The following is a 15182-nucleotide window of genomic DNA, read 5'->3' as shown; positions in this document are numbered from 1 at the left end:
TAGAAAAGAAGCTAAATGCACAATAGAAAAGATGTATCATAAAAAGGGACTATGATTAATTGGGCTGAGAAAATTCTAGAGACTTGTTTTGCATTGAATAAAGTGGTGAATCATTTCTCAGTACAAATATCTAATTTCTGGTCAGGAACCCTACACAACTAAAGTGAGCAGCTTTCTCTGGGAAAAACTAATTTCTCACAAACTTATTCTCTGTTGAAGATATAGAACCAGCCACAAATAGATGTCTTATGTCCCCTGGGATGAAGCAAGTACAGGAGAGAGTATTATATTAATAAGTGTATCAAATTGATAAATAATGCATAATTGAGTCCATTAATTGCTACAAAAAATATAAATGCCAAAAAAATATGTAATTAAGCCTTCTCTCATTGGTGTTTTTTTTTTTTTTAAAAACCCTAACATCTGAAGAATGGAAATGATATCAAATGGAAGAGAAAATTATACCTTTCCTACCAACTAAATGGGGGCCACATCTAAAAGAACTAATAGAATGGTGAAAATGTGTTCTCTTTTTTTTTCTGCTCTAATATCTGTTGCTATGAAATATTTGCACAATGTGGAAGACAACCAAATTATGTGTTTTTGCTAATCAAGTTTAAGAGACTTTCACTTTATTATTTTAAATAAAATATATTTAAGTTTCATTTTAAATTATTTATAAGTATGTTTGAGTTTTATATATCTTCTATTTTATGGCAGGGGTCTAGGATCACCAGTCTGACTCTCTCTCACGTGCACACACATGTATGCACACACACACACACACACACACATTTGGTTTTTTAAAAATTTTTCATGGGATTTATGGGGACTTCAATTAAACAAAAATTTCTTGATTTAATAATATACATCCAAACAGAAAACGAATGCATTGTACATTTTTATTTTAAAATTGAAGAGTCAGTTTGAGTCACTATAAAAGTTGATCTTAAGCTCACATCCCCAAGTAAACTTTAATTAATAACATTTTTACTCCTCAGATCAGTTTAAGATAGTTTTTGTTTAAATTTAAGTCTAGTTAATTTACTCTTGCCATCACTGTCAAAAATCTATGAAATATTCTCATTTTACTAAACTTGAAATATTTCTCAACAAGAAAACAAGCCCACATTGTTTCTTTTGTTTACAGAAAAATTGTGAACTTTATTGTTTATTAATTTATAAATGATTATACTGCAAGTCAAAACTATATATGAGATCTTATTTTTTCTTTCAGATCTTTCAACTTCTCCCCTTAGCAAGTATTTCAAACTTTTGTCAGGCTTCTCGTGACTCTTAACCTCAAATTCACTCATTTGTCCCCACAGATACCCTCACCTCCCACACCTCAGAGCAAGGGGGAAGGTGTGGGCAGGAACTCCTTTAACAAGCCCACCCTCAACAAAGATGTCCCAACAACGTTAACCAAGGCTCAGATTCTACTTGCCAACCCATTCTCTCCTCTATCCCTTCAAAACCTGTCCTCCCCAATCCCAGCCCCCGCCCCCCATATTTTCTAATGGCTCTTTTCCCTTTGCTCACACTCATGCTGCTGAGAGTAGCCTGTACTTCAACAGACACATTGTTTATATCACATATTTTCTCAAAGTTTTAATTAGTCAAGTTTGTTGCCATCATTTAAAAATTGGAAGATTACACATAAAATGAAACTCTGGCTTATTTGGAAAAATATGAGTATCTGACTACATGTTGGCAATAAGCTGAAACAGAATACTGGCCACACCTTTCAATGGGGTGTGGACTCTCCTTTTGGCCGCAATCTTCACCTGTCCTTATTGTCTGTTTCTAGCTGGCTTTCATCATTTATGTTGTCTCTTCCTATAGGCATTTGGATTTTCCATATCTACTCACTTGTTTTCCTTATTTCCTTCATTTCTCTGTCCACTAGAACTGAACTCTGTTGTGTTCTGTATGTTGCCCTCTAGGTTGAGTGTGCCTTGTTAAATCTGATTCTCTTCTCTCCATTCTTTTATGTACCACGACACCATACTCCTTTGTTTCTTTTGATCTCTGTGGCAGCTAATTTGGTTCCATTTTCCTATTCCTCTTACTCTACTCTTAAACGCTATTTGTTTCTCCCCCAGTAGCAGCTTTTTTTATTCTTCTCCTTAGGCATCTTCTCTATACACCCTGGTTGGGCAAACTCATCCATGACCTACAGGGTAAATATCCGTTCACAAATCAGTATCTCCAGCCCATACCTTTCTCTAGACTTTCCTTATTACCTAGAACTTCATATATTCAACTGCCCACTGGACATCTCCTTTAGAAGATTTTTAAATTTCTGGAAAACTTAGCATTTCAGGCTAAGACTTATCTTTCCATCTCCAACTGCCATCCACCCATTCCATCAAAAAATCTTGCTCTTTATACATCCTGAATAGTGTCATCCAAGCCACCACAGCTGGAAACATGGGGTTATGCTAAACTTCTCCTTCTCTCTAATCCTCTCTTCTCCCAAACAAAGAGTGATCAAATTCTATCAAGGACACTGTGTGGGTATCTCTCTCACACAGCCCATTGTAATTGCCTAGTAGGTCTCCAACACATCTCTTTCATGGGCTGATGCAATGGTCTCATAACCAATATCCCTGCTTTCAGCATCTTTTGCTCAGGATTAAATGTCACACTACTGTACATCAAATTATAATGCTCAGCTTTTTATATCCTTTAAAAGGTTCTTTGTTACTAACAAGATAAAACTCCAAAGCCCTGTGCATTATACAAAATACCTGTGGAATGACCTCTGATACTTCTCTAGCCTTGTATCCCATCAATTCCCCCCTTCACATCCCATATTTCAGTGGTGGTTCCCTGAAACCACCACATGCTTTATATCACCTTGTTTGTATAACATGACATGCCCTCTGTTAGAATGTTTTTATCCTTCCAGGATACTTTCTCTAAAGAACTCTTCATCTGTGAAGCATTCCTAACTTGCCCCCCAAAATTTACCTGTTCCTGCCTTTGTGACATCATGGTACCTCATACCTGTCTTTACTACAACATTGATCATGTATGTTTGCCTAGTGGACAAGTTACATAAATGACTGAAGAAGGCCATGAATAAAAATAGAAGAGTGAAGTCTGTGGAAAACTGGAAAAAAAAACCTACCTTATTTAAAGTGGCCAAGAGCCCTTCAGTTCTAGTTCATAGCAGGGATGTATTTTCTTCCAAGCATACCCAACCTTTTGCAAATAATAAATATCCAAAACATTTTTGTAGGATATGAAAGCAAATGAATAAGTTTATTTTTATTGAGTAATTAGGTGTTTTATATTTTTTTTTTTAATTTTCCTACTGAATGAGCATTAGCCAATGATTCTCCAAGTGTGGGACCATCAGCATCACCTTGCAACATGTTTGAAATGCAAGTTCTTGGACCTTACACCAGAACAACTGATTCAGAAACACAGAAATTCAGCAATCTGTGTTTTAACAAACCCTCCAAGTCATTCTGATAGCCACGAAAGTTTGAGAACTATTGGTATAAGTTAATGTTTACATAAAACTATAAAAATAAATTTTAAATGAAATTAAGTGTAAAAATATAATAACGTTAAATTTTTATAGTCTCTTCTTCTTACAGTTCTTTTCAAAAATGAACTTTTTAATCTAATTTAATCTAATCTATTAAGGTGTGACAAAGGAGATTCCATTATCTTTGAAGTGATTAAAATTATAGTCTCCAAATGAAAAGAGAATTTCTACTTTTATGCTTACTAAAATAAAAGTTTGAATTACTCTAAAAGCTTTGACCAAAGCTAAGTCTATACACAGAAAATGCAGCTGGTAATTTAGACAATTATCTAACTAATTTAAACCACTAAAAATGTATTCATATGCTTTGGACTCAATATTCTGAATAATTGACACATAAGATATATATTTGCCTGAATAGCTACATTACTCCCTCAAATTTTCATCTCAGTTTTCAGACCTCAAGCTAAGGAACAAAGAAATTTTCTATATCCTGGCTCATAAAAGGGCATTCACGGTATTTTCACTATTCTCCATTGGAGCCGAAAGTTATTCTTTAATTCAAAGATGAAGAACTGCTGTAGTAATATAGAATTTCCCCCTCAGTGAGCATTATTATAGAAACAATCTATTATTCAGATGAATTTAATTAAAGGTTTTACAACGTAACTAATATTTACTATTACCATAGGTTTGGAAGTTTCCTCTTTTTAAAGATTAAATTTGATCTAGAAAGGGAACTATGACATGGTTGCTAAAAGAAATCTGGGAAAAGTTCAGTCACAGGTGGCAATCAACTTTATCTTATGTTTCCCCCCTAGAATTTAGGCAAAATACATATTTCTAAGATCAGGAAAATTGCTGGTGGTTGAAAAAATTATGTTTTATCTTTTATTAACAATGACTGCTAATGACCATCTAAATCAGCACATCCATGCCAGAAAGTCTGCATGTGCATATCATTTGGAAACATTTGTTGCATGGCAACACCCAAATCAGGGACAGTCCCTGTTCATACTGCATTTGGGCAACTGGTGTGTGTACCATTTGTGTTTGGAATACTTCATCAAGAGAGTACCTGTCAATGTGATGACTGTATGGTCATCCCAGGTCAATTTAGGTTAAGGTGTTACTATGTTCACATAATCTGAACGGCTTCTTTAACTTGGCATTTGGAAAAGGAAGAAATCTATTGAAGAGAAACACAATAACAGTATTGATAAATGAAACATACCTATAGTAAGTAGCTGTCATATAGACACCTTATTAGGTATATACACTACTGATGGCGTTTGCTTTCATTTCCAGTCCCTCTTCACTGAGATATTTTAACCTTGGGTAGCTAAAAGCAGCCCCCCACCCTATCCTGTTTTCTGCCTGATCTCCCTTATCCCAAACCTGTCTTTTCTGCTTCTTTGCTTTAATGATGGCCTGGCCAGGTTGGAAGCAGTGTCTCTCAGACGTCATCCGCATTTATGAACCTGTTCCAGAAGTTCTCTGCTGCTGCTGCAGCTCCCGTGATTGCTGTCACTGCTACTGCACACCAACCTCCCCCACCTGCACCCATGTGTGCCATGCGCTACTGGGTCAGGACTCACATTGCTTCAAGATTCTAATCTGGTCTCACACTTACTGCCTTTTTCTTTGGTATCTCTCACCCTAGGAAATCTCCCAGGAGTCTTAGTCTTTCAAGGCATTACTGACCACATCTGCTCTTTTAAAGGGTCCCAAATTTACCTTCAGATTTACTAGATAGATGGACTCCCTGGTGATCTTTTCTGGTCACTAACATTAGGACCACACTGGCTGCACTGCCCATTTGTCACCCACTGATCAGGTTAACCAGGTCAGTAGGGACTTCACACTGAGTGATCCATTTTCCCAGTCTAACTGCCAACCACTGCCTTCTTTGACAATATTATGGGTTGTTCTAGCAGCCTGTGGGCAGTATCGTATACTCACTACACACTTAGGAGTAAGAAAGATTCATCTCCTTTCAGGGTGCCTCTATGGAATTTCTCCCTAAAAAGACAAGGCAGAAATGTCAATTATCTTCCCTGTTTCTCCCATCAAATTCGATCTGTTGCTCTCTCTGACTCAGAGATTAAAGTCATATTTCTCTGCACATCCAGAGCTATTTGGCTGGAGAAAATCTCACAGTGATTTTTAAGGCTTCCAGTGTCAGTGTCAGATGTGTGAACACCATGATTTTAGAAAGGTACATAGACAGTAATTCACAAATCCTTATTTTGTGTGATAATAGCTGATAGTAGACTTAATTTAGATGATAGGTTTTTTTCCAGACCCAAATCTGGCCTTTGTCTTCCTGCATCAGCTAGTCACGTGCTACAGCCACCCTGTGAGAAGTTCCATAACCTACATAAGGCAGTTCCCTGTCTTTGACTACCATTGTCAATGAGGAGCAGAGCTGTGGGCACTCAGTAGTCAATATTCCCAGCAGCAGAGCTGTCCCATTCCTGAGGAAGGTGTCTGGCTGAGTAGCACCGTGTCCACAGTGCAGAGCAGGAACAATGGCCAGATACCCTGACTTGAATTTGACATCACTCTGAAGGGCTGTTCCAGCTCCAGATCTCCCAGGAGAGGGGGCTGAAACTCCCATTGCATTTGCATAAGAGTTTAACTTCCTCTGCCCAATCCTGCCTTCCTCCTTTTCCTCAGGCATATCTCCTGAGAACACTCCTCATAAGACCTTTTGCACAGACCTTTCTCAGGATCCAACCTCCCACCACCTCTACTCCTTTGTGAGGGGAAATATCTCTGCTCAGGATCTTCACAATACACCTATTTCCCTCCCCCCGACCCATGCGTGTCCCCTCCCTTACCCCACTGTATCCTTTAGTTTGCATTACTGCTTGAACTAAAGTTTCTCTCTAATTTTTAGTCCATAATTCAACGAATCAGAACCAAGCAAGACTAAATTCTTCCTGATTTATATTTCACTGGGTTTTCATAGTAAAATTATTAGATAATCAAAGTTCTAAGACTTAGCAGAAATTAAGAGAAGTTGAACAAAGGGAATGATTGGGAATTTGTAATTGTGAGGAAATTCAATGATTAGAAATATATGGAGGACTTTTTGGAAATATTTGTTTTTCTGCAAGAAATATTATTATTTCTAATATTCCCATTGATTCTTAAATTAGAAAAATTGTTTTCTTCCAAATTCAAGTAGATAAGAACCAGCTCCCAGAGGAGAGGATAAGAAAGAAAGAGAGAGAAATAGCAGTTCAGATTGATAAGGTCCTCTCCATTCTGGAAAGTTTAGTAAAACTATATTCTAAAGTCCCATTACCACAGGAGATCAGGTAGAAATATAGCTGTGATCATTATAATTTTGTGAAAACTATGATTAGCATAATATATAAAGAAACTCAGAAATGGAAGGAATGTTAAGAGTCAACTAATCCTCCGAAGGGGTACGTGCACCCCGATGTTTATAGCAGCAATGTCCACAATAGCCAAACTGTGGAAAGAGCCAAGATGTCCATCAACAGATGAATGGATAAAGAAGATCTGGTATATATATACAATGGAATATTATGCAGCCATCAAAAGGAACGAGATCTTGCCATTTGCAACGACGTGGATGGAACTGGAGGGTATTATGTTGAGTGAAATAAGTCAATCAGAGAAAGACAAGTATCATATGATCTCACTGATATGAGGAATTCTTAATCTCAGGAAACAAACTGAGGGTTGCTGGAGTGGGGGGTGGGGTGGGAAGGATGGGGTGACTGGGTGATAGACACTGGGGAGGGTATGTGCTCTGGTAAGCGCTGTGAATTTTGCAAGACTGTTGAATCTCAGATCTGTACCTCTGAAACAAATAACGCAATATATGTTAAGAAAAAAAAAAAAAAAAGAAGAAGAAGAAGGTAGCGGGAGGGGAAGAATGAAGCGGGGGAAATCGGAGGGGTAGACGAACCATGAGAGACGATGGACTCTGAAAAACAAACAGGGTTCTAGAGGGGAGGGGGGTGGGAGGATGGGTTAGCCTGGTGGTGGGTACTGAGGAGGGCACGTTCTGCATGGAGCACTGGGTGTTATGCACAAACAATGAATCATGGAACACTTCATCTAAAACTAATGATGTAATGTATGGGGATTAACATAAGAATAAAAAAATAAATAAACTGGAAAAAAAAAAAAAAAAAAAAAAAAAATAAGAGTCAACTAATCCCAGGGAACCCTAGGGGAGGTTAGTAGAAAGGTTTACCTTGGGGGAGAGCGATTTTCTTATTCATCCTCTGATATCAAAAATAAAATTGTGTGTATGCATTTATCTACATTTATTTAGAAGAGAGTTATGATTCCCATTAAATCCTCAATATGGATATTTATGGCCCAAGAAAACACCAACTCTTGGATAAAACTGAAATTAAATAAAAGAAGCTGCTGTTTTATTCTCACTTTATCCTGATTTCCTGTTTGGCCTTGAGCCACATATTTAACATCTTTGTGTATATAGATTGGAGTCATAATTCCAGGCTTTTTAAAGACAACAATGATGGACTATCTGTGTGCTTACATGGGTGAGAAGTAAAAAGCTCTCAGTTAAATATGACACAGGATACACGAAGATGAAGCTTCCAAACTTATATTAGGCAGCTTCTTAAAAGTGACATGTTCTGAGAAAGACTGTAGCAGCAGTTCATTCATGAGTGTGAGAAACCAGATACATCTTAGATGAAAATCATGTTCGTGTAAGCAGTTTATCAGTACTTATAATTATTTGGGAGAGTGTAAAAAATGGGTAAAAACTCTTATTCTGTTGTTCTTATTTCAAATTTGTCAAACGTTTTAGTAAACAAAAGGCTATTTTGGTTAAGTTAGAAACCAAATATAGTACAATATGGAGACTTAATTTATAAGGATATTTTTCGGTGGTGAGAACCATGACGGGATTATACTCATCTATGTTTTATATTTCATGCTTGAAAGTGCTAGCATTGAACAAAATTCTCAATGTGTATTCTTTCTGGATGAACTGCAGTTAGACAACTAAATCTGTAATGCAATATAACATGGTCATATGAACCTACTGATGCAGAAAAGACCATCTGTACCACCTAGGATATGACCAAACTACAGGAGCAAACTAAATGCCTTGTGTGGTCATTAATTTAAGAAAGGCAGTGAATTGTTTTTAAAGGAGGAGGGTACTGTAACTGATGAAGAATGAATAAAAGTAGGCATTGACCTTCAGTGCATTGTAATAGGCTTGCAGAATTGACTTGTAAACTGCTTTATAAGTCAATTCCATGTGCATTAAAAACTAATCAAGTGACTTTGATGCAGTTGACTGATTTTTAAGTTGGCAATTTACTTGAGCATATAAGAATTGTTAGTAGAATTATGTAAGAATGCTTGCAAAACAGTAACTGTGATACACTGTTGTTTAATCTTATTTGCACAGATTGGTTACTCTCATCTACAGTTTATTAATCTAGAACTCAAAGGTGAACCTATTTGGAGTTTGCACATTGTGTCATGTCTTTCATCAGAAAGATAAATCAATTACAACTGTATTGAATACTGTTAACTACTAGCTCACAAATGAAAGCTTACAATAATAAATTAGCCTGCTTAATTATCAAATTTTCTGTAATGGGTATTTTACATAAAATGAGAAGTTTAAAACATTTCTGTTCTAAAACCAGAATGTAGCAATTAATAACCTCTGAAAAAGGTGAAATTAACAGTAAGAGTTGCATCAGGTACGAAGGGCATGGTAGAGAGTTCACCATTTCCATGAGCTACTGAGTTCTATTCAATCAATCATTTTTGGTAAACATGGGTCAATGCAATTCCAAAAGGCTAAGATTATCTAATTAAGTTGGTCAGAGCAATTAAATATCCTAGTTTTCCACAGTCAGAATTGAAGCATATTTTCAGTTTAGGATCTGCTTATAGATATTCATTTATCATGCTCAGGCATTCTGTCAGAGATAGGATTTGGTAAGCAAAATAGTTGGGTGCCCTGCCCTCATGAGGCCTATGGTCCACTGAGGGACAGAAATGTTAATCAGCAAAAGGGCTAGAATCAGAGAGATAGATCAAGAGATTGGATTTCCTGTAGGATTTTGAGGTGTCTTTAAGATTTTTAAGTGAAGATGTCAATGAGGCCAATAGATGTGCAGGTTTGGAACTAAGAGAAGAGGTCTGAGCTAGAGATGCAGATTTATGAGTTATTGGATTAAATATGAAATTAAAACTATGTGTGCATTTACTGGAAGAGTGTATTTAAATGCAGAAGAGTCCATGAGTTTTGAGAGCGTTCTTCCATGTTTCAAAACCATCCTCAAAGCACTGAGGAAAAGTTCATAGTAAATATATTAAAGGTAAGGGTACTCATGACACTTAAAGAATATAAGAAGGTAGATAATATTGTAGCCCAAAGACTCCGACTGACTGACTAGAAGGGCAATGTGTAATTGTCAAGCCGTGGGGCCATGTGGACATAGACTACCCCACTGGCAATAGGGTTTTAGAAACTCGGCATTTTCTTGTAGATGATACTTAGAAAAGCTTTGAATCATGCAATCTTTTTTGGATGTTTTCTCTTATCTCTTCATTTCTTTTAGTAGTTATTAGTTTTTTTAAAAAAATATATAAGGAATGCATGCTTGATGTAAGAAACAATAAAGATATATAAAGAAGAATGCAATACATTGCTTTCCCCCACTTCCAAGCCCACTTAGCCAGTTAACATTACGAGTTTGGTGTGTGTTCTTTCACATCTTTCTCTACTGCTATTAAACTCATATTGACAAAATACAGCCTTTTATGATTTTTAATGAAATGTCGTAAATATGAAACTGAAACTTGCTTTTTCACCTAACACTATTTTTAATAAACTTCTAATTCTAATCAAAACACAACTATATGTATACTTTTTTTAAAAGAAGATTCCTAAGTATAAAAATGCCATGATTTATTTAACCATTCTCCTTCTGATGATATTCAGACCGTATCTTGTTTTTGTGTCTTTGTACTACCCTAGAAATGAGGTTGAAAAGTACATATTTTCATTTTAATAGATATTGTACGATGACTTTCCAAAGAATTTGTAGCAATTTGCAATCCCATCAGCAAAGTGCCAGAATGCTTACCAGCATTTTTTGCCATCACTCCATGTTACGTTTTTTTTTATTTATTTACTGCTAAATTGAAGAATGGAAAATGATATGCTCTTTTTTTGATTTTCATTTTTACTGCCAGTGAGTTTATATATTTATTGGTTAATATTTTAATTTTAATACCCACCTTTTAATGTTAGATTTAGTTGTCCTTCTAAGCATCATCCATTGAGATATGTATAATATTTCATGCCATATACTCAGATTTTGGAACACAAAATATCACGAAAAAGAAATTCTTATCTTTACATCTCTATCTGAAACCAAAAGCCTTCCAAAAATTTCAAATGGAATGAGGAATGTTTTCATACCCTGTTGACCCCACTTTTCTAATCCACACATGACTCACAGTATTATCTAATACAAACCTTCTAGATAGGTCAGGCCAACTTCTTATGCCCACCTCATTCTCTTCCCTCTTACTTGAAGTACAGTAGACCCCTAGTCCCCAAACACACACATGCACTCTAATCTCTCCTGTGTCTGTCCCTTTTACATATGACACCCTATCCCTTCTTTTCCTTTCTAAGCTGTACTCCACCCTTCCCATTTCCTTAAAAATGGTTGTATAGTGTATTTAACACTATGTAATACGTAATAATGTGTAATATGTCTTTAATTTATTGAAATAAGAAACCTCATGTCTTACAGGTAATGCTTTCATGACACTGGAGTATATTTAACCATCAGAAACATGATAAGATTATTTTACTATTTTCTTACTGCTTATGTGGCAATTCATATTAGTCTCAGAAGTTTTCTACAATATCCCTCATTCCAGCTGTAAATGAGTTAATTATTGATTAATAACTCTTTTTACGTGGTATTTAAATTTGAGTCAATGATACCTATTCATTTGTTTGTTTGTCTTAAGGGATATGTCTTATATATGTATAATTGTGTGTGTGTGTGTATTTGTCTTGTAATAATGTTTTTTCCTGTCTCCATTTGTAGGGAAACTTTTTGGGTTTAAATTCCCTGGTCTGAGAGTTCTCACTTACAGAAAGCAGTCCTTACCCCAAGAAGACCCTGATGTGGTAGTAATTGATTCATCTAAACACAGTGATGATTCAGTAGCCATGAAGCACTTCAAGTCTCCTACAAAAGAGAGCTGCAGCCCCTCCGAAGCAGATGATACAAAAGCCTTGATACAGCCCAGCAAATGTTCCCCCTTGGTGAATATATCTGGACCTCTTGACCATTCCTCTCCCAAAAGGCAATGGGACCGACTCTACCCTGACATGCTGCAGTCAAGTACCCAGCTGACTCATTCCAGATCGAAGGAAAGCATCTGTAGTATACGGAGGGCTTCTTCAGTTCACGATATAGAAGGATTCAGTGTCCACCCCAAGAACATATTTAGAGACCGACATGCCAGTGAAGGTATGTTTGTTTTTTTAAATATGGAAATGAATATTAATGGGTAATGAAAGGTAATTTCCATATTGTTTTTAATTTTGACATTAATCCCTATGCCTTGGGGGAAGAAATGCAAGTAAATTATGGCAGTTAAAAATTAGTAGTCCCACATTCAGAGTTGTTACTGATTTCCTCTTTGAACTACAGTGAATAATTTGGTTTCTTCTGGCTTCTTTTCTGTGTTTCTGAAATGGTATGGTAACCAATATCTGCCTACCTTATGGAATATTAATTAATGCTTTATATAAGATACGCTTAGGTGATGACACTATCATCTCAAGCATAATTAATTTTGCTGCATTTAGCAAATAGTCAAGCCTTGGGCAGAATGAGTGGTGTGCCTTCACAGGACTATTAACCAAGTCTTGCCAAAGGAAGACGTGTATAAAACGTGGTGTACTGAGTCATCAGAAAGCTATAAATGATTGGGTGGGGTGGAGATAGGAAGGAAGAAGGGGAAAGTTTTAGGGGAAAAGCAACCAAAACAAACCCTGAGAGTATTGAAAGACCAAACTTGAAAACCAAAGTCAGAGCAAGTCAGAATTCATTTATTTTTCCCTGGTCTCTTGGTGTTCATACTCTTACATCAGCCAGTAGTGAAAGCAGCAATGCTTAAAAGACACTGGCGAAAAGAATTCATCATTAACATGACGGGCCAACATTTACTGAGTATTTGCTATGTGTGAGACAATGTAAATGTTTGACACACATTAACTCTCATTTAATTCTTACAAAAACTCTGTGAGTTAGGAATTATTATTAAGCCCCATTTTATAAATGAGGAAACTGAGGCTTATTTATGTTACATAAATAATTGGTCCAAGGTTACAGAACGCCAGAGTCAGCTTTCACACCCAGGACTGCCCATCTCCCGAGTCCACAATCCACCACGCCTTGCGTTCCTGTGGTAGGAGGGGTCTGTGGACCCACTGAACTTTCCCCCAGGGTTGGAGATTCAGACTACCAGTTGAATGGATGTATCAGTCCCACTTTTCTGAATCCCACCAGTTCGGGTTCTTGAGAGGCCCACTGTTCCTCCTGTGATATCCATTAACGTGCATGCTCATCATCACAGCTGAGCTATGAATTTTCTTCTTAAAACATAGATCTGATCACTGGGCTCATAGTGTAGTGCACAGGACCAGCTGGCCACAATTATTTTTCAAGTCTTACTTCCTGCTCCTGCAGGACTCCTTCCCCTACTATATATTCCACTCTAAACCTGCACAAGGATAATTGCTTTTTCCGAAAAATGATCACACATTTTCTTGCTTCATTAGTTTGTTCTGCCAGGAATAACTCTTCTCCACTTTGTCCCTCCTCGTTCTGCCTCTCACGGGCATAAGAAGCCATTTCCCCTTCCCAAACCAAAAGAATTAAATGATTTCACACCCGAGTGTGCAAAGCAGTGTTTGCACATATTATAGCATTTATTACATTCTACCTTTATTCCACATTTTAAGTCTGTCATTTCTGTTGGATATGCAAAGCACAAACTATGTTTCTGTGAGTTCCCCCAGTGCGGGAGCTTCGGCACAGTTAGCTCTGCAGCCTCAGTCTCACGATTGCCTTTTTCATGGCAGGAACTCAATAAATGTTGGTGTGAAACTGAGAGGACCGTGCTCGTGAAGTATGTTTCAAAATCACACACAACAGGAAATGATTGTACCCCATACTACTTGAATCATGTGGGGGAGCTTTATGTAAAGAGCACAGTAAAGACGAAAAGGCAGACATGATGAAAGAAAATGAATTGGCAGGAAGAATTCAAAAAGAAATTCAATATCACAAAAACAGAAGGAAGAGTTTTCCACAGATAGGTTTGAGAAACTGTATCTGGTACAAAAGCAATTAGCACATCCATTTTAATCTATGGTCGAAAGAAGGTTAAAAAGAAAATAAAATCAAGGACAATTCCCAAACTGAATAATCATCTAAGGCCCCCGTACTATGTAGTAATGGCATGCTCAATATCTCTGACTGAATGAAACCTCTGAAATTTGATCTTTGAGCAATGAATCCCACGGCTGAACAGCAATAAATCCAATAGGGTGATTCAGATGACCAACATATATTTTAGTTAGTTAGTCCAGTTAGTGTAAGCATCTTTAGGAATCGTACTGACTTCAGAAATTGGCCTTATTGCCTGAGTTATGGTATAATAACATTCTTACATATTAAATGATATGCAGTGGGTGCATGGTACAGACTTAGCCTCTGGTTTGATAGTGGTGCTGAGTAGGTTAGATCAGATTTCACGATTTCACTTTATTTTCTTCATTTCTATATGGTCTTTATTTAGTACACAGTTGCTGATACAATTATGGGAAAGAATGATTTAACATTTCTGGATAGACAACTATTCAGGACCCTCGGTAGTGAGGTCATCCTCAATTTTCTTCCCCCACCCAAGCTGTGTTATCTTCCAAAAAAAAATATCACTTTCTGAAAGATGCTCTAGTCATCTGGCTACCAATTGATATGTTCAGAGGGTATTTTGTAGTTCAGCTTTAGAACAATTTTAGCTACAAAATCACTGATTAGCATAAAAGAAACTACACCTCCTAAGGGTACATAATTTGGTATATTTTAGAAACTGAGCCACTGACAGAGGAAGCTGGAAAACTTTTTAAAAAATGTCTTATTATTTTTGAGTATAGTTGACACACAATGCCACATGAAGATGAAAAATTTTTTAAACTGATTTCAGTTTCATGAATTCATGTGACTGATTAACAGGTTAAATCCCACATGCAGCAGATTTTGAATTCAGATTATTGCCTCCTCATTCAAGAAGAGAAATTTCCTTCTATAGATGCTATCTTTATAGAACTTTAATTACTTTGCAAATATAGTAGTGCGTAATATTTTACATTGTCCTTTTATTTAATCTACATTATCAAGTATCTTAGAACTCTACTTCTCAAACCATTTATGGTGAAGGACCAGAATTTTTTCTAATCCGTCACGAACAAATACATTTGTAAATATAAAAAGTATATAGTATTAGAAAAATGAAATTTAAAAAAAATAGCCATAGAAAATATAAACCCCAATTGTTTTATTATTAGATTGAGATTGCTCTGTCAAGTTGCTACGAG

At 36.5% G+C, this 15182-nt stretch overlaps 1 protein-coding gene across 1 annotated transcript in view; it reads left to right on the top strand.

Annotated features, from left to right (window-relative positions):
* KCNH7 (potassium voltage-gated channel subfamily H member 7) overlaps positions 1-15182 on the top strand; it is a 471825-nt gene that overhangs the window by 332742 nt on the left and 123901 nt on the right. The window contains 1 exon segment of the mRNA XM_021702769.1: positions 11617-12045. Coding sequence (XP_021558444.1) covers positions 11617-12045 — 429 coding nt within the window.

This window comes from Neomonachus schauinslandi, chromosome 3, assembly GCF_002201575.2.
Source record: "Neomonachus schauinslandi chromosome 3, ASM220157v2, whole genome shotgun sequence".
Classification (NCBI taxonomy): Eukaryota; Metazoa; Chordata; class Mammalia; order Carnivora; family Phocidae; genus Neomonachus; species Neomonachus schauinslandi.
Note: the sequence above shows the minus strand (reverse complement) of the source record. Positions and strands in the feature narration are given on the sequence as shown.